The sequence below is a fragment of the Thermobia domestica genome, chromosome 7, assembly GCF_964235325.1.
Source record: "Thermobia domestica chromosome 7, izTheDome1.hap1.1, whole genome shotgun sequence".
In the NCBI taxonomy this organism is placed as follows: Eukaryota; Metazoa; Arthropoda; class Insecta; order Zygentoma; family Lepismatidae; genus Thermobia; species Thermobia domestica.
This window is the reverse complement of record NC_137460.1, coordinates 12,208,813-12,229,541: the sequence shown is the minus strand read 5'-3', so window position 1 is coordinate 12,229,541 and position 20,729 is coordinate 12,208,813. Positions and strand designations below refer to the sequence as shown.

The 20,729-nt window shown below is 35.1% G+C and overlaps 1 protein-coding gene across 1 annotated transcript in view; it reads right to left on the bottom strand.

The window, feature by feature from the left end:
- GABA-B-R1 (gamma-aminobutyric acid type B receptor subunit 1) overlaps window positions 1–20,724 on the bottom strand; it is a 77,004-nt gene extending 56,280 nt beyond the window's left edge. Inside the window, exons 1-6 of the mRNA XM_081764128.1 lie at window positions 20,120–20,724; window positions 13,542–13,679; window positions 9,255–9,353; window positions 6,404–6,538; window positions 3,089–3,259; window positions 696–912 (exon numbers count right to left, since the gene is read on the bottom strand). Of these exons, the coding sequence (XP_081620254.1) occupies window positions 696–912; window positions 3,089–3,259; window positions 6,404–6,538; window positions 9,255–9,353; window positions 13,542–13,679; window positions 20,120–20,134 (775 nt within the window). The 5' untranslated portion in view covers window positions 20,135–20,724. The remainder of the gene's footprint in view (window positions 1–695; window positions 913–3,088; window positions 3,260–6,403; window positions 6,539–9,254; window positions 9,354–13,541; window positions 13,680–20,119) is intronic.
- Between the last annotated feature and the right edge of the window lie 5 nt (window positions 20,725–20,729).

Here is a 20,729-nt window from a genome sequence, read left to right as displayed (position 1 = left end):
AAAGAGGAGAAAGAAAGAAAGAAAGAGAGAAAGAAAGAAAGAAAGAGAGAAAGAAAGAAAGAAAGAGAGAAAGAAAGAAAGAAAGAGAGAAAGAAAGAAAGAAAGAGAGAAAGAAAGAAAGAAAGAAAGAGAGAAAGAAAGAAAGAGAGAAAGAAAGAAAGAGAGAAAGAAAGAAAGAGAGAAAGAAAGAAAGAGAGAAAGAAAGAAAGAGAGAAAGAAAGAAAGAAAGAAAGAGAGAAAGAAAGAAAGAGAGAAAGAAAGAAAGAGAGAAAGAAAGAAAGAGAGAAAGAAAGAAAGAGAGAAAGAAAGAAAGAGAGAAAGAGAGAAAGAAAGAAAGAAAGAAAGAAAGAAAGAAAGACAGACAGAAAGAAAGAAAGACAGACAGAAAGAAAGAAAAACAGACAGACAGACAGACAGGTAATTAATTGCCTTTGCATTCTCATAATGTAAGTTAATTATAGCTAAAGCAGGGTACCCTCTGCTCTAAATTAGTCACATGTGATTAACTTAGTCAACTACTACGTGCTAATCCGAGATTATGAATACTTATAATAACCACGCATTAGTCAAACTCTTAGTATGGCGCTAATCATACGTCAAAATGACTCTGCATAAGGTTTATCTTAATTAATAACAATTATTTCGATTTTTGAGAACGATAATTATATAGATCTTCTTAAAATGAGATCCCTTACCAATAAAGAACCAAACGTATGACTTCCCATACAGATTCTGCTTGTAGACCTCACAGAGGACTCTTCTTGCTGCAACTACATAGAATAATCCAACAATGATTCTGGCATCCTGTCGTTTTAGATTCTTCACAGCATCTGTAGGATCACTTAGAAAGCTCTGCCTTGTCACAATCTCTATCCCACTCTCTTTACAACGGGCCTCCAGATCTTCAACAGTCTGAAGATACACAATACAAATTATTACTAGTAATTCGTTGTACATGAAAAGTATTGATAAATGTTAACTACACTTAAGTTTCCAGTATAGTTAATATTGTTCCCGTGGTACTCTCACCTAAACAGAAAAACTGTTGATGTTGTTACTTGGTTTGATAATTTTGTTTCACAGCGTGTAATCTTGCTTATTTATATAGGGAGTATAGATGGATATCCAAACACTCGTTCGTACGCATGTATTTTTTTCACGCGCTACCCTGCTAACTGTTTTTAAGTTGGACACAAGAAAGTGGATGAGGTTAGATTTACATCGAAGTTGCACAACCCGAGTGTGACGTAATTTCGCATGGTATTATCATGGGGAAAAAGGTGGAATAAAACTAGCCCTAAGGGACTTCTAACCCCCTTCGCTCGCTGACGCTCGCTCAGCTATGTTTCATAACTTAAGTAAATCACTAGTATATGTCTACCAATCCCCTTCCTGGTGCCTCCCGTATCTCCCCCTCTGTAACTCCCCACTACCCCCTACAACTCCCACTTCGCGAGGGCCTCACTTTTTCCACTCTTGTTGGTTTATATCGTCATTGTTGATAAGGCTATCAGAAATCTCTAGGTACATGGTGGAAAAAGCACAATTTATGCATTATATAATACGTAAAAGGACAAATGATTATCGTTTTCATCTTATTTTAATGAAAAAAGTGTTATGAAAATTTAAAAAAAGCTTTCCTTGGGCTGGTTTTGAACCCACGCCAAAAGCGATTTTCATTAGTAGCTCGCTCGCTAGCATAGTCGGCTACGAGGACCGACAGCAGCTAGCGTTTGATTTGTGCTATATGTATGTTACGTGGCGAGAAACGGATAACTCCAAGATAACTCCAACCAATCAGAACCGTGTATGTAGTTCCTATGGCTAGGGTCAAGCGTGGTTAAAATATATGCCGTTGCTATACAGCTACATTTATGAACTGAACATAACTCGTACCGTACTATATTAAGGCAATAGAGTCAAGCATCTTCAATTTTGGGTTCGTTCACAACCTTCAGTAACGCTAGACCTTTTAGTTTCTACACATAAACCAACACTTCTTTAAACCGAGAGGAGACACACTTTCTTACAATTCCTAGTTCCCTACAATATTTACTTCACTACGATCAACTAATACTACTCAACATTCAACTGTTATAACAGCATAACTTGTTATATACAGGTCCTCAGTCATATTGTTCTCTATTTTATATCACTAAATTCACTCAAAACAGTTTATGTTGTGTTTAGATTTCCTAGCTTTTATAGTGGCACACAATTATTGAAATAAAATACACCTTTTACTTATGCATACATACTTTATATGATGGTTCGTGAACTATTATATCGTTTATTTATAAAACGCTGTTATGACAACTCATCAAATTAACATATTAGAATCATTTTTGATTCTATTCTTTTTTCCGTATCTTCTTCTTCTAACTAGTTAGTGCATATTTTAAAATTACACATTGCCCAGAAGTATAATAAAAGATATTTAGAATTACACTAAAAATACAAAGATATCGTTACACTGTTACCATAGAATATAACGTTCCCACCACATGGTAAAGTACGTGTCCAAACTCCATAAGACAGTTTCCGTACTACAACTACTACGAAAACCTAACTACTAAACCCAACAGGTGCTTGATGAAAATATTATACCTAGGGCTAGAAATATTTACGTGCCCAGTCGCCATGGCGACTGAATATACTAGTCTGGCGCCTAGTTTATTTTAACGTTACTCATTTCAGGTTTTCCCTGTCAGTAGTAGTAGTAGTAGTGATATTTATGTTCTTGGTTGGATTAAAAGCAAATTTTCTGTTCCAATTGTTGCTTTCATATGCCAGTAACTATAACGTAGGGTTACGTATCGAATTAGACTTGTGTCATTGGGGGGGGGGGGGGGTTACCACTGGCACCTAGGTCTGAAGAAAATTTTTCGAGTATTCATTATATCTTTTCATCTCTTATTTATAATCATGCTTATTTTACAATTTGTTTTATGAACATGTTGGCAATTGGTCTTTTCGTGACAGAGGCACATAACCTCGCTGCTAACACCTTCATAAAACCCATCCAATCAATCACATGATTTACTTATTGCATTTGGTTTATTTATATTATCATGTTATGAGTACTTACCGATATAAAAACTTCCTCAGCTTGCTGCAAAATAGCAACTCGAGACCATCCAAATTTTTCCATCAGCTTGATCCTAGTTGGATTATGAACAGTTGCTGAAGGATGAGTCCGAAATAATGTTGGAAATCGGTTCCTGTCTGACAAAGCTGGAGAACTGGCTCCATAACATAACTGTAATTATTTAAGATAATGATTGTACTTATCTACAGAAAAGAAAAACAATAAGCAAATACTACGATCAAAGTAAGATTCTTTTTATTTACGTATTTTATGCAAATTTTGAATGTTTCCTTTGAGAATTTAATTAACTTTATCCAACTGATATTGTTGATACTACCTAAATATGAAACAGAATCAGTGCCATGCAGTGGAATAATCAGCGCCCGTACATATGAATAAGGTCGACAGACCAGTAGCGAAGAGCCACTACGGTTGGTGCGAAGCGTAAGAAAACTTTCAAAAATGAACTCAGCTTTTCCTTGATTTTCAGCACTTTTTATTACTTTTTCTCTTCAGTTTTATATATATATGCACATGCATTTTCCTAATATGAGTAATATTATGAGACTACTTCCTAAAGTAGGAAGAGAATTTAAGTACATACTATAGTCCGCGTCACCCGAATTGGCGAGTGGCATCAGCCAATAAGTTTGCGGTGCGCTGTTACTAAACCTTCAGGGAGGAATCTAATCATTCATAATTGATTTTGTTCGTATTTGTGGACAATTGGCTGATGCCACACGCCAATTCGAGTGACGTGGACTATAGTAATATTCCAAGTAATTTTTCCTCTCTATTCTGTCTCTTTCTTTTCTTTTCTTTTTTTTTCCTCCCGAATTTTTGCGCCCGGGGCCTTCGCCTCGCTCGTTCCTCCCCCCACGACACGGCATTGAAAGGAAGTAATAATAAGCAAACAAATAAATTTTGCTTCAAAACTATCACTTAAATTAGGATTAATGCAACATATAATACTATTCACTAAAATATTCCAATTAGAGGGTTGACAACTGAGGTTAATATACATATATCCAATATATGGTAAATATACGGTAAAAATATACGTATATCCAATAATTATTCCTTCCAGGCTGCCCAACTTCCAATATAATGTTTAACTTACAACGTTTAAGGGTCTTCACTACAGCGAAATTAAACTACCGCTAATTTTAAAGTTTTTCTGTAATATTTTCAAAACAAATACAAATATTCGAAAAGCAGAAACGTAGTAAACGAGACCATACGATTTTGCATGTGATACCTTTACCACAATTCACCTATCTGCTTTTGGTATGCCACTATATACAGAACCCGTAAAAAAAAAAAAATGCTAAATCTATCTACAGTTGCAAATCGAAAGCAGATAGATGAGTTGTGATAACGGTATCACATGCAAAATCGTATTGTCTAGTTCACTACGTTTCTGCTTTTCGAATATTTTTATTTTGAAGATATTACAGAAAAACTCTAAAATTAGCGGTAGTTTAATTTCGCTGTAGTGAAGACCCTTAATATCAAGGTTCTAAATTATCGCTAGTAAGTGCCCAGCATTATCAATCGACTGCTTGGAGTTTTTAGCGCTCCTTTTCAGTACCAAAGTTACATGGAACTATATGAGTTAAAGGTGGAATCCGAACTATCGAAAGCGTTCGAATTTCAACGCTCTGTCACTGGAAATTGAATCCGGGTCCCCATACACCAAAAGCGCGACAGCTAACCGTTATTCCAGCAAAAAGGGCTCAGCTTTATCACAAACTGAGAGGTAAACTAAAAGGTCCAAAAGGAACTGGATACACGGATCCGAAAGAAACCGGATCCCTAACAACACAAAGTTATAAATACTGATAACAAATCTATCAACCAGTATATATACGGGAGCGTAGTAAGTATAATAAGAATACGTCATTTTCTTTATGACTCGATCGCTTTGAAAGGAGCCAGAACAAGTCGAGCAAGCTAAAATTTCTTGGAAGTTAGACAGCATACATAGTAAGAGACAATTACGATAGTTTAGAAAAAGCAAAGTATCCAGCAAAAAAACAACTGCGAATTGTTCGGAGCATTCTTCACTACTTCGTCGGCGCATCGAAAGAAAATTCGCTGCTACATAAATAACATGGAATTGCCTCCTTGTTTTTCTCGAACTAGCTAATTTTTCAGTGGTAGGCCAAGTAGCCCTATCGCCACTTACTCCCAAATCATGGGGCTGCCATCTTTAAGGTCTCAAAGAGAATTTTTACCTTTCCCCACTATTAGGTACATTTTCAATATTTCCAGTGTTCATACAAGTTTCTAATATTTTAAGTAACATTAAACATCCTGTACATACGTACATCACGTATATATAGGGTGGTAGGTAACTCCAGCGACAAACTTTGGGAGGTGATTCCTTATATGAAATGAAAGAAAAAAGTTCTTATAAACATAGGTCGAAAGACGTCTCATTTCAGAGTTATGAACCGCCAAAAATTCGAAAAATCATGTTTCGAAACGCCCTGTCTTAGAAACTATAGGGTCTATAACAAGCGGTTTAAGGAATTACACAGGAACTAGTATGCGAACTATCTAAATATCCATGTTTTACCATCCTCCGTTATCGGCGAAACGAATGCGTTATTAGTACTTAAAGGAGTATCTCTATATCTCAATTTCCTTTTTACAGTTCGTTTCGCCGATAACGGAGGATGGTAAAACATGGATATTTAGATAGTTCGCATACTAGTTCCTGTGTAATTCCTTAAACCGCTTGGGATCGGTCCTGTAGTTTCTAAGGCAGAGCGTTTCGAAACGTGAATTTTCGGCGGTTCATAACTCTGAAAGGAGACGTTTTTCGTCCCATGTTTATTAGAACTTTTTTCTTTCATTTCATATAAGGAATCACCTCCCAAAGTTTGTCGGTGGAGTTACCTACCACCCTGTATATGATACAATATAATTTCTAGTTTCATCTTTCCTCTTCAGAACGGCTACGGCGATCAGAAAGGTCGTTACATATTCGGCTACGTGCTTGAACTTCTGAAGACATTCAGTTTATTTCTCAACTAAGCTAAAAAGAAATAATTTTTAATTAATTAAAAAGGTAACTGATAGCCGATCGGGTTTATGATGGAAGATGGTGATTTCATTTACTTGTGCTCTCATCGCACAAGAACCCGGATCTCCCTCATCAAATCCGAGAACGCAATTTACTCATGAAACTACAATGATTTGACAGATTTGAGGACAAAAAAGTTTGGTATACTCCTCTTTAAAATTCAAAAGTAGAGTAATACATATTATTACAGAAAAGAAGAAAATGTAATTGTATTTGACACTTACAACCACCAGATTCCACATTTTGGCAGCTTCAGCTACTGTAGTACACACAGTACTGCATCCAGCCAGCAACATTACTTTTGTCGGATCATTATACAGCAGGTTATACATAACAGATGCTCCAAGACCAGGTTCACACTGAAAAAGAATACAAATTATACAGTGGGCATCTCAGCTAATATCAGATGTAATAGATCTCATTTTACGGAAATTGTACTATGTGAATCAACTTGTTACCTAAGTTTCTGCGTGATCAAAGACTTGATTGATATTTCGATAGCCTCCTTTTACTGTGGCCTTTCTCAGGACAGAAACTTCTACTTACAGAAAGCAGTGTCAATAAAGAGTGCAAAAGTAATATTATTTGCCCAACAAGCGTTTAATTACTCTGTCAAACACCGGGTAGCTCGAAGAAATGTCCATATCAGTTGTTACATGATTATAATAGTTCTGTATTCTGTGGAAAAGAGACCTCTGTATAATTGCCAAACCTAGGGCGGGCAAGATAGAATACGTGAGTATTCCGGGTTAGGAGGGAAGGGACACTTAAGGGTAGTTCCTGAAGTAATTATTCTGATCTTAAGCTCCCATTAGCTATCTTATGAAGAAATTTCACGTCAAGAGTTATTTCTGCGTACTTCCAGGGCCTGGGTATTAAGACATCACAAGAGTACCTTCTTAGGTAATATACGAAGTGCGGGAACACGAAAGAATACTATAGCAATAAAGAAATTGAGAACAGAATCAAGTCTGGAGAGATGTGTAGATGCTGCCATAGCCCACATGGGAGAGCAATATTCGATCTTGGGCGCTATTAAAGTTTTATAAAAAGTTACTAATGATACCACAGTGTGTAGTTCAGTAAATCAATAAAGAAGCCCCAACATGTGCATTGAATTCTTAACTAGTGAGAAGACGTGGTCAGAGAATGTAAGTTTCGAATCAAAGATGACACCAAGATTATTATGAATAGCAGAATGTGTAATATGGGAATCGTTGATATGGTATGTGGACGGGACAGGGGATTTTTTTTCGAAGTAATGGTAATACTGTCACATTTCTTGCTGTTAAGTTTCAAGTGCCACATTTTACACAAGCCTATAAGATAATTTATATTTTGCTGTAGGACATTCGTGTTATGGAAACAAGACATTGCTCCGTATAACTTAGAATCGTCTTTTTTATTTATATTTTCTTCTTGCTTTCATCCTCCGTGACCAAGAGTCCAGGACAGAGTCGAAAGCTCGGAAGTACAAATAATACTCAGGAATTACAGAAATCTGCAAGTAGAATGATAGAAATGAAATGAAATCTTTGAGTTTTACGTCCCACGGTTATGCCGGTCAGGCTAAAGGAGACGGTGATAATGAGTAATGAATGAAATGGTGGAATGAAGAAAGTGGGAGGAAACGGGAGAACCTCGAGGAAACCCACCCACACCTACAAAGTTCACTTGGCGGGGGCTGGGATCGAATCCGGGACCCCAAGCACCAGAGGTGAACGCTCTACCACTGAGCCACCGCGGCCCAAAATGATAGAATTCCTGAGCGTGGTTTTTCACTGTCTGTATTTTATTATAACCTGTTTGGCTGTAAAACATCACAAAATTCATAACTTTTGGGTTGTAATAGTTATGGAATTTGCAATAGTGTTTGATCGGGCAACTCTGAACTTCTAGAAATTCAAGCGTTCATCAATTGATGGACATAATGAAGATTAGTGCAAGAAGATCGCTTTGAGTAATTCCTTAAAAAAATAAATAAATATTAAATAGCTGAGTCTATTCAAATATTAAAAGATTAGGAGCTCTTAAATGGTAAGATAAAAAATGTTAGTGAATTCCTCATATAAGAACGCGCAATGTATATATGTACCACTGTTAGTTGTAAGAACTACAGTATGTGAAGATCTGCATACGAAAATAATTTAAGCCTTTTGCCCTGGGGAAGATTGACCGATAGTTCAATTGACATATAAGCTAAAAAATACGTGTTCAAAAAACATTACAGGTGAGTCAGCCTGTTAGTATTATTGCAACGCTCAAAAAGTAATTAAAATTTTATGAAATTACTGAAGAAACTAACAGAACAAACTGACACTGTATAAATGAATTATCTGATTTGAGATACAAGATAAATACATTATCTTTGAGACGCCTCGTATCAAAAGCCGATTTTTTAAAACCAAAATCGAATTATATATCGCTTATTATATGTTTGATCTAAAGGAATTTCATGGAAACAGTATTTTGTTTGAAAAGCTCGATATATATTGCTAAAAAAGTAATTCAAATATGGGACTTTCTATGTGTCTATGTGGAACGTCACTACACGTTTTACAAATTACTCGATACTAAGCTAAATGGATTTGGCAGATTTTGATACTAGGCATCTCATTTAAATTATGTATCCTATAGCATCTATCCACAAACCATTAACTTTTTTATGTGCCCTCGGATTCCTATTCTGACTAACATTATGTCAGCAACCAACCCTCTTACCGAAAGCACATTAAGAAAGATTAGCGGTTATTAATTAGCTTTACGCGGAGAATTTTAAGTCAATGGAACACATTTTAAACCTATTTTTATTGTTATTATTACGATCCTTTCTATGCTCCTGATTTGAATTAACTCCCAACGAAGAATGCGACATCAGCAGTTGAAATTTGAGTAAAATTCAAAAAACCATATAAAATTTAGTATATTACAAAAATATATATCAGGATAAGATTATTATTTCTTCTAATCATACTAAAGTATGAAGAAGTAATTACAAGTAAGTATGAGGGTAAGAAACGTAGAAGAAAATAAACTCACAACAATATATTAGAAGAATATAACTTGAACACATACCTCACTATCATTCCAATGCAAGTTAAGCGTAAATCCCGGGAGAAGGTCTGCTCGTTCGTTCACATCTTCCAGCGCTAAATGAGCTGCAGGTTCACAAGCCTATAAACAAAACCAAAAGAAATGTAAGTCTAAGCACACTTAACTAGGTGACCCCAAAAGCAGAACAACAGGAGACGGTGCGACATTGTCGCAGAAAGGAAATGGGGGCTGGAGACAGATCGTCTACTATGTAAAAAAAAACTTACGGCTGCAGAAAGACTTTTCTTGTCTGTAAATAAAACACAATTCAGCACAGTTCAACGTTCGATGTTCATGATAATATACCGAAAGCTTGAGAGGCGCGAAAGGGAAGAGTAAGTGATACATAGAGTCGTCAGTAGTACAGTACATGCAGCCGAGTCAAGACTCTAGCACGCAGCTGTCTCAGAGCAGGGTGCTCGCTGAGTGTGATACTTGGCAGTGCTGCCGTCCTGGTTATAACGTGAGTATGGTAATTAAAAAATCTTCGTAAAAATCTTAAAATTCATTATTCAAGACATCATCTGAGTTATCCTGTGAAATTTATGTCCATGACCAGCAAAAATATAAGTACATTTCTTGATGGTTCCGCGGTGAAGAAAAAAAAAAAAAAAAGATATATAAATCAGGAAGATCAACTGTCTCTAGTAAGACTAGGTCTAGTGCTAGTATTTTGAATGAAGTAAATAGTTGTAAAGGCTTTTTCAGTAAATATATGTGAGGATTTCTTGATTGGTTATTTATTCAGTTATTATATATACAGCCTTATGTGAGGATTTCTTGATTGGTTATTTCTTCAGTTATTATACAGCCCTATAATTATTTGGGTATATTCCTCCATAAATAATAAGCCTGTAAGTTAAAAAAAAAAATGTTTAGAAATATAGAACTTTTTTGCTTTTATGCGCTTGAAAATTTTAGGTCAGATTTTACTACATCATTAATAAAATGGTTGCAGAAAGTTTTGAGAGCCGTCGGAGGGTAGTTGAAAAACGTTCTGCTTTGGGGCTAGGTAATTGATAAGAAATCAAAATAAATAGGATTTAAGTCATTCTTCGCCTTCTGGATTAACCTAAAAATGTTTAATCCTAAAAATTTATTAAGTGTCAAATACCTGCATGAGCTCCCCGTCTATACGTATTTGATGTATATTTAGAGAGTTTTCCCTCATTAAAATTTATTATTGTTATTTTCGCTGTATTTAAGTTGAATTGGTTTGCTTTTACCCCTTCTGAAAGCTTATTTATCGTGTTTATAAATATGTATTCCTCGGAGTAAGATTTGTTTGGGATTTCAACTAAAACGTCTGTGTCGTCAGCAAAAAGGATGCTTTTGTTGGGAACTATATAATCGGAAAGATCATTAATATATATATATATATAAGAAAAAGGATAGGACCTAATATTGATCCTTGTGGAACTCCGTGCTTAATGTGCCTTACCTCTGACTTGGTTGTTCTTACTTCCACATATTGTATGCGGTTAGTTATATAGGATTGGAACCATATATTAGCATGACCTCTCATACCATAACCATGTAATTTATTTAACAGAATTTTGTGACTCTCTTAAGGTCAAACGCTTTTGTGAGATCCAGAAAAATTCCACATTTTATTTCTCCTCTCTCGTGCTTTACATATAAATCACTTAGAAAAGCAACTACAGCACTATTAATTGATCTGCACTTTCTAAAACCGAATTGGATATTTGTGAAGATATTCCTTTCCAGAAAGGGTACTAATCTGTTATACATGACTTTTTCAAAAATTCTGGAGAAAACAGATAGAGATAGGACGATAATTTCCTAGGTCACTAGTTGATCCTTTGATCCTTTTTTGTGCGTAGGTCTTATTTTAGCATGTTTAAGATCTTCTGTAAATCTTCCCGTTTCAAGAGAGTAATTGCATATATTAGTCAAAGGTATAAGAAAATATTCGAGACATATTTTAAACAAATAATAACATCAACAGTGAAATACTACTTTATTGTTCCTCGAAGACTGAAGAAATATCCTAAAAGCATCTTAGGATGGTCGTTCACTTCTTTGCTATCTTTCCTACATCAAAAGTAAGAATTCCATACTGTACACTATATTTCATGTGTTCCGTAACACAAATATAGCGTTTATATATATAGCTCAGCCGTAATGTAATGGCTAACCCCAACAATCTAACCTACACAGGAAAATAACCTCAAGTACAAATTAGTAAGATTTGGATTCAAATGTTACATATCTATTGAAGTACATATTGCTTGAACAAATAGAAAACAAAAACAAACAGACCAACATTTATTTCTTTCCAGAATTCAGGCAAGTTTATTTGTTATAAAACTTTGCCGAAACCTTATGATGATGATACATAAACACTAATAATTACCTTCGTTAAATTGTGATTTCTCCAGTGAAACAATTTACTTTATTCCAAAATAACATGTTTTACTAGTTTGTTTCAGAATATCAGCAACTATTAAAATGGAGTATTTTTATTATTAAGAAAGATGAAATCAAGTTAAAAACAAAAAAACATGTTCCTCCACAAATATTGAAATTCATATCAGATATTTATCCCTGAAAAATCGTTCCAATAACAGAATATTCATGAGAATAAACTAGACATAAAGAGGACTAGAGAAGAAAATTGAAATGCACTTCGAAAAAATATCTTATAGATACAATTACATATTATAGAATTCATGAACAGAGTATATTGCTCCTTTTGTACTTTTATAAAATTTAATATACCTAACGAAACATCTTCTAAACTTTGCAATTTCTCCACATATTCAATAAGATATACGAGTGCTGTCCAGAAAGTAGCAGACGTTTTGGTCTATCGCGGCAAGCAAGAGCTTCAAATATCCTCTGATCTGATTGGCCGATACAGATACGACATCACGAGTCATGACATACATATAGAACAAAGTAAACGCCAGCTGCTGTCGGTCCTCGTGGCCGAGTGAGCTAGTGCAACATGCTAGTAAGGAAAATCGTTTTTGACGTGGGTTCAAACCCTGCCTTCTGCCTAAGGAAAGTTTTTTTTTATTATTATTTTTAAATTTTTTATAACACTTCTTCTGTTAAAATAATATTAAAAGTAATATTCAGAAAGTAATTTAACGATTATTTTTTAAAATTTTCATTAAAATAGGTTTGCCCTTGTACTATATAGATCCAAAGTGATTTAACGATTATTTTTCAAAATTTCCATTAAACTTCTATCATTAAAATAAGTTTGCCCTTGTCCTATACAGATCCATAGCAAAAGCAGCAGCAGCAGCAGTAGTAGTAGTAGTAGTAGTAGTAGTAGTAGTAGTAGTAGTAGTAGTAATAGTAATAGTAGGTGACGTCATCGGTACGTAGCCAATAAGAATGCTATTGCAGCAATGTTTTGGCTGAACATCTTGGGATCGGCGAAAATGCTTGCGGCAGTGGGCGGGGTTAGAGTCGCCATCTTGATGTCAGAACGTTGACACACTTAGTACGCATCCAGCTGTGGTAACGTGAGGACTGTGACACTCTTACTGTGCTTTCTGTGACGTGGTACAATGTGCGCTGCAATAGGAAATCTCGCCTCCTTATGAGATATGTTCTGGGATTAGGTTTTTGTTGGCAAACACCACAAGCCAATTGAAATCTATTGTCAACTGTGTGAAGTATACGAATATGGAATAATCAGTGAAGGCCGAGTAAAGGCACATCCACACACACGGTTGAGTGTACCCAAGAACTGTTGGATGGTTTTGGATGGGAGGTGTTCAATCACCCACCATACAGCCCGGATTTGGTGCCGAGCAACTACCACCCCTTCCCAGCGATGAAGACATGGCTCGCTACACAATGCATTGATACTGATGCTAAACTGCATACCGGTGTAAGCCACTGGTTGAAATCGCAGACGCAGATTTCTATAACGACGGTATTGAAACGCTTGTGCCACGGTATGACAAGTGCCTTAATTTGTATGGCGATTATGTGAAAAATAGCTTAAGAGTGTTCCTTTCAAATGTATTTAATACAATTTGGTTTGTTCATTTTGTTACTTTTTTTTTTATTTCAAAATATGTGTTACTTCTGGACAGCATTCGTATATTTATTTGGCCGCCTGTTAGCAGATAGCTAAATTGTACGTAAATCAAGGTAACATGAGGAAGAGTTTTCATTTAACTAGAACTGATGAAGACACAAATTACCATCGAAACCGTTCACTATTAAAAAACATCGCTCATTAATAAGTACAAATTTAGATTCTAAACTTAATAAATAACTCACCTGGCCCCCTTGCCAACCACCTGTTCCATTGATGGGAAATATACCTCCAATGTGAAGAACCTTGTTGGGCTTCTGCACTTTCCGTATATTAGCAACGGAAAGATTCACCATCATCAGCAGAAATACAGGCAGCATTATCTGAAAAATTGAAGTAAGGTTTAATACATGAGTCATTGCATGTTCATTCAACCGATTTATTAAAAGAAAATTATCTCACCCGGGATATACTTGAACCCGAACCCACAAAGTGGGGGTGATGTATGTATTTCCTGAAACCTTGGGTCACGGTAAGATCAAAATCGGTTACCAAAATTGGGGAGGTCTCATGCATTCCGCTTGGGGGCAGCACTTTACTCACTTTTATTAAAATCTTTAGGCGTGTCTATAAAGTCCGTTGTAACCCCGAAAAATCTGAAATGGTGAGACAGATATGAAAACTGAAAAACATGTCTTTCATCACTTCAAAAGTACAACGTATCAAAGTAAAATAAATGGTCCCAGGGTCCCAGATAGGGTCCAACTCAAAATTTTTAAATGGAAAGGGGCTCAACTTCCATATCGTATGAAAGTTGGTATTGAATCAAAGAAGATAAATCAAGTCTCGATTCTCTACGATAAGCCAGTGCAAAATATCGATGGGTCGTATGAAAGTTGGTATTGAATCAAAGAAGATAAATCAAGTCTCGACTCTCTACGATAAGCCAGTGCAAAATATCGATGGGTCAAAATATTAACACAATCTTCATTGCAAAGTCTATGGCCACTCGTATGAATCGTAAATCGGTGGGACAGATGTAAAAACAAAAACACGAATATGTTATTATTTCAAACGTACAATGATTCAAAGTTAAAAAAAAAAAAAAAAAAAAAAAAATGTTCCAGGTTCCCTCGCAGGGTCCAACTCAAAATGTTGAAATGGGAAAGGGGTTCAAGTTGACTATCGTATGGAAACTGATGTGAAGTGATAGATGAAAGAAGTCTCGACTCTTGATTATAAGCCTGATTATATGCCTGTGGCGGTGGGTCAAAATGTCAACATAAGTGTCATTGAAAAATCTATGCCCATTCCTATTAATCTAAAACGGTGAGACAATTGTAAAAAAAAAAAAAAAAAAAAAAAAAAAAAAAAAAAAAAAAAAAAAAAAAGTTTCAACACACTTGTATTGACATTTTGACCCACCGCCATTTTCCACAGGCTTATCATCAACACTCCAGACTAAAAATATAACTTTAGTACTACATTGCTTACTAGTACTTTCTTATACAGTTTGTCCAGAAGAAAATACACTAATAAGAAATTTGAATAAGTGTAGAACCAATAGTGATAGAATCATCCAGTTTTGGTTTATCGAAAGAGGAAAAAATAGAATTTTATGCCCAGCAGACAAATGAATGCAACAGGACTTCACGCATGCGCATTGCTTGGAAACACAATGGCATTCTTTACTGTTCGTCAGAAAATGAAATGAAATCTTTACCTTTTACGTTCCATGGTTATGCCGGCTAGGCTAAAGGAGACAGTGATGATGAGAAATGAATGAAATGGTGGAAAGTGGAAGGAAACGAGAGAATCCCGAGAAAATCCACACACACGGTGTTTGTCCACCACAAAGTTCACTCGGAATCAAACCAAGGATCCCATGAACCAGAGGTGAGCGCTCTACTACTGAGCCACCGTGTACTGTTCGTCAGAAAATGTAGTAAGTGCTCACCTCTGGTGAAATAAACCTCTGGTGCTTACCTTGCTTTTAGTGAGTCAAGTAAAATAAGCCTGTCAAGGGAAGTGTACCTAAAAAGATGTTGGTAAATTATATATATATATATATATATATATCTGTTCAGTGATAATTTTTATTACACTTCACTTCACGGGCGTATTTTACTTAATAATGATACTTAAAGGCAGTAATTCACAACTAGTTAACATTATTCCTACAATGGAGGGTACTCAGAAAACGCAGTTTTACAAGCAGTGTCAATTCTCACGGAGCGCACTGAGGAAGTAGACAATTGGTTGTTGAAACGTATACGTTGAATTGATGTATAGGTGCTTTATTGACTGTGTGTGTATGTTTTTTAAGTATTAAATATACTCATACATATCAATTGATGCATTTTTGTGTATCTTTTATAATGTATAATTTTGGTTTAATGTTGATACACTACTGATTTCCCTAATAATAATAATAATAAGAAGAAGAAGAAGAAGAATGAGAAGACATATAATGTATATAAAGTAAACTCCCTAATGTTACAGTCGACACTACGACTAGGGCCATCTAAGCAGATTTTAGTTTGATTCTATCTACAGTTTGTTAACATTAATTCTACAATGGAAAAAACTAATCAGAACACTTTTACACGTAGCGTGATCTCTTAAGAAGCGTCCTGAGATATCGACAGTTGATCGTTGAAACGTATTTTCTTGAGTATTTTTTCTTCTTTAAATCTAAGTTCTCTCAAATGATGCATTTTCCTATATCTTTCGAAATGCATAATTTTGGTCTGATGTTTGATCTACTGCTGATTTAACAAATGATTATTTAAAAAAAAATATATATATATATACAGTAAACTCCCCAGTTTTACAGTCGACGCTGGACTATGAGCATACACGCAGATTTCAGTTTGATTCTATCCACAGTTGGTTAACATTATTTCTACAATGCAGTAAATCTAATCAAAATTGACAGTTTTACAAGAAGTGATTTCTTAAGGAGCACACTGAGATATTGACAATTGATTGTTCAAACGTATAGGTCGAATTGTTATTTGGGTGCTCATTGAGTTATTATTATTATTATTTTATCTAGGTATTAAACATACTTGGATACACCAAATAATGCATTTCCTTGTATTTTTCGTAATGTGTTATTTGGTTTGATGTTTGATCCACTACTGATTTCGTATATGATCATCATTAATATATATATATATATATATAATACATATAAATTAATTAAACTTCCTTGTGTTACAGCCGACGAAGGACTATGTCCATACATGCGGATTTTAGTTTGATTCTACCCCACAGTTCGTTAACAGTATTCCTACAATGAAGGAGACTAATCAGAATACGCACTTTTACGAGCAGTATGATTTCCACCTGACTTTGCATATGATGATAATAATAATAATAACATGTCGTATATAAAATAAGTTCCCTAGTGTTACAATCGACGAACTGTACAATCAGCCGTCCAGGCGGACATTACCTTGGTTCTATTAACAGTTCTCATTGTCGTTATATCTTGGTTTCTAGATTGAAGTTCGTTACATTCGCTCCTAATTGAAGTACCTTCCTAACTACTGAAGGAACTAAACTGATGCCTGATTATAACTATTAAATTAAAGTCAGAAATCAGTTTATAGTTTTATGTGCGTCTACACCAGTTATTTTGGATTATCAGTATAAGTGATATATCCGTTGCGTATTTAAAGTTACTCTAATTACTATCAGCTATTTATTTTATTCAGCATATTATCAGCAAGTATAACTTATACCACTAAAAAAAAAGTTACTATACAATTGAAGCCTTCCCGATTTTTTGCAAAATCTGTACTCTTACCAGGAACTGAACTCGCAACCACACAAAAAGAAAAAACCTGTTTTAACCATTTTCATACACGAGAACATACCGCATATAACACTATCAAATTAAGTATGGTGCGCTCTTTGTGTTCTAGTGTTAAATTCAATTCCTCAAAATTTACAGATATAAATTATGAACTAAAAGACTTAATATTATAGTAAACCACTGTAACACATCAAATACTTAAAGCACAAGTAGAAAAAGGGTATCAGGATTTCAATATTAATGTCGCATTGTTCGAAGCAATCTTGATAAAACAATATAACTTTATTCAAATTAAAATTATTGACAAAACAGGATCGGAAATGAAGTTTAAACACTGTGAACACTGAAGCAAGCTTACTAATGTAGAAGTAAATTAGAAATAGATGAAATCTGAGAACCAACGTAACATGTAATGTCCTACAAACATATACAGCTTGGACTTATTTTATTTTCAGCAGTGAGGCTACATGAGACATGAATCTATAGCTTAGAGGGGAATCCGAATCACATGTACTCCCGCTAGGAATCGAATTCGTGTCTCCCACGCCTAAAGAGCGTACGCTAAGCGCTCAGGCACACGGGAGCTCATATATCGATTGGAAAACAAAGTCAATCGCCAAATAGCCAACGTGGCCAGTCCGGCACTGCTTTGCATGTCTGTTACTGATTACTTCAATCCGTATGATTTCTTAACTCACGAGAATTCGACTTTGTGTTCATTGTTCCGAATCATCGGATTTATTTATTTATAATTCTTCCCTCCTGTCCTCTTTAAAAAGATGATAAATAACGCAGAGAGTGCAGAACACAAAAGCATTGTATGATAACGGAAATTTAATATATTTACTGTCATAATCGAGCAACTCCATACTCTGCAAGTTTACGAGAAGTAGCACTTAAATGACTGCTTCGTCCATGGCCAGGAAGGGGCTCTAACGGGCTGTGCCCGCCTTCAACTACTTTCTTCCCCTTAAAACAGAATATTGTAGAAAAGGGTTAAACTGACTCAAAACTAGATATGAAATTCTTATAATATTATGTAACAAGAATTTTAGGAATGATGAAAAAATGGATCAATAAATTGTGATCTTAGCCAATAATTAGTTTTTGGATCAGGGCCCACAAAATATTTGAGCGGACCCTAAATCGAGTTTTCGTATTTTCTACGGAATAAGCACATCATACTGAGTTAAGCGATAGTTTGGGTTTGGCTACACTATATGTAGTTCTACAGCATTTATTCCGAAGTTGGTCGTCCGCCTGGTTTAGGACATAAGAACTACGAAAATTTAAAAATCATCAATTTTTAGGACTACTTTAAAAGGGTATAATAGAGTAGAATAATGTAAGGATAGATTGGGTACGGTAAGATCAGTTTAGCTTAAGGGTTAGGGAAGTTTGGACTCATTTTGTTAAAATTAATAGAGTGTAATTTCTCGTCTCTGAACAAGGATACTAACTGGAGCGCCTCTGTACACCTTTCGTCATGTTCAGAAATCAAATGTTCGTTACTTTCCTACAATATAACCTTGCGCGAAATAGTTCCCTACGCTTGCCAAATAGTTCCACGTTTATGATTGCTTATAAAGAAAAATAAACACAACTTACTCTCACCTTACATTATATCAAGCAACCAAACGAGCAAATTTCTTCCCGGTAAATTTTCAAAATTTTTGTAGAAACTGATGACCAACTTTGGAACTTAATCCAGTTCTCCAAATAAAAGACCTACAAGAAAATTTTTGATTGAAATATATTGGATTTTTTCCTCCAATAAATGCAATTTAATTTCGCCCTTGACTCATTTCTGCAAAATAATGTGCGTCTAAGATCTCCCATAACACACAACAATATGTAACTGAATTAAATTATATACCGTCGTATCTTTAAAAATATTTCTATCATAATGATGAACCTTCGTAGTCTTGGGTTTGTGTACCGCAATATTTGTCAGAATAGTATTTTTTTCTAAAAGATATGGCTTTGTTACGGATTCCGAAAAGCGTAAATAATAAACAAACAGTTTTTAGTGGTTGGTGGTGTCTTTGCCATTACCCACAAATGTTCATTCCTCTTCTCCTAAGATATCGAGCTGGCTATAGGTCTGATGACTGCAAATAACGAATGCAAGGCAGGGCGATTTCGGCGCCCTAACCTTGTGTTAGCTGGATGACTCTTCAATGAGTTACGCAAGCTTTTTTTTTTTTTTTTTTTTTTTTTTTTTTTAACGTGGGGATGACGGCTGATTTAGACAATGCTACATTTGCAGCCATAATGTGCTGCCAGGCTATTCGCCATATCTAAGCAATAAATGAATGCTGACCTATGCATGGTGAGAAAACATAAAGGCACTACCAGAATACGACTTCCTTCTTCAAGAAAATGCTTTATTTGGCCAATATGGTGGCCTCGATATTTTCAATCTTCACGATCCAGAATCACAGTTTTGAGAGCAGACATAAAATTAATTCAAATGATTGCAGAGCATACGTCTATTAAAGTATGAAGAGAGACAGGCCCTTTGGTTAATGTTTAGACGAAGGAAGCCATACTAATTGACCAAACCTCCCCTAACCTAATATTAACAAAAATTAGTAAAATTATAATAGCAAAAAGGCTGGACTCCTCAACTAAACATTGGCTTACTCTTTACTCCCTGAAAAATCATGAAAATAATAGATAACTCATTTCTTACTATTACACCAACAAATAATATTATCACTTGCTGCAATTAATGGACTTCTGCTACTTACGGCAAAAGGGGTTTCCACTGTATCTTAGGTTAGCTGACAGTATGCGAATGTAACAGAAAAATAAACATGAAAGAAATTATCCAAGATTACAGAAAATATTGTCTGTACGTAATTCGAACTACTGTTACTCTTGTCATTCTGTCTCCGCTAAAAATATTAATAATTAAGAAAATTACAACAAATATACGTTAAATTGAATACTACATTCGACTGACAAAGAAATATTCTCACACAAAATGTAACTTACCTTATATTTCACCATTTTCTTTTCCCAGGTACTTCAACGCCCACTCCCTCAGCTAACAAATTTTACGCCGCTGCTGGGGCTCCCGCTCTGATCCTAAGCAATTGCTCCTTGACAATCGATCGTCTGCTACTGACGTCATGCACGACGTCATAACATTAAAGCATGTCAACATTCCAGATGTTCCGATAGTTGATCTTATATTTAAATTCTACATATAAAAACGCGTAATTGAACTGGAGATGTACATTGAATTATTGCTATATTATTTCTGATATTAATGCAATAAATATTCTTATATTAATATGAAATGAAGCACGATATGGTATTTTTCGAATACAATAGTAGAAAACAGTTAAGGCACTTTTATTGTTCTCATATGCACGAACCAACCAACTTGAACACGAAAATGAAGATGAATTATTATTATCTTATACTTTAAGAATACCACCATGACGATGGTAAATAATATCCTATTTTAGGGAAGCACACTTACATTAATATGAAATATTCAATTCACTTAGCACGAAATGCATTCTTACTGCCTTAGAAAGTATTTTTAGAGGAGAGTTGAATTACTGGATGCAAATGGACTTTAGGAGTGCTGAATATA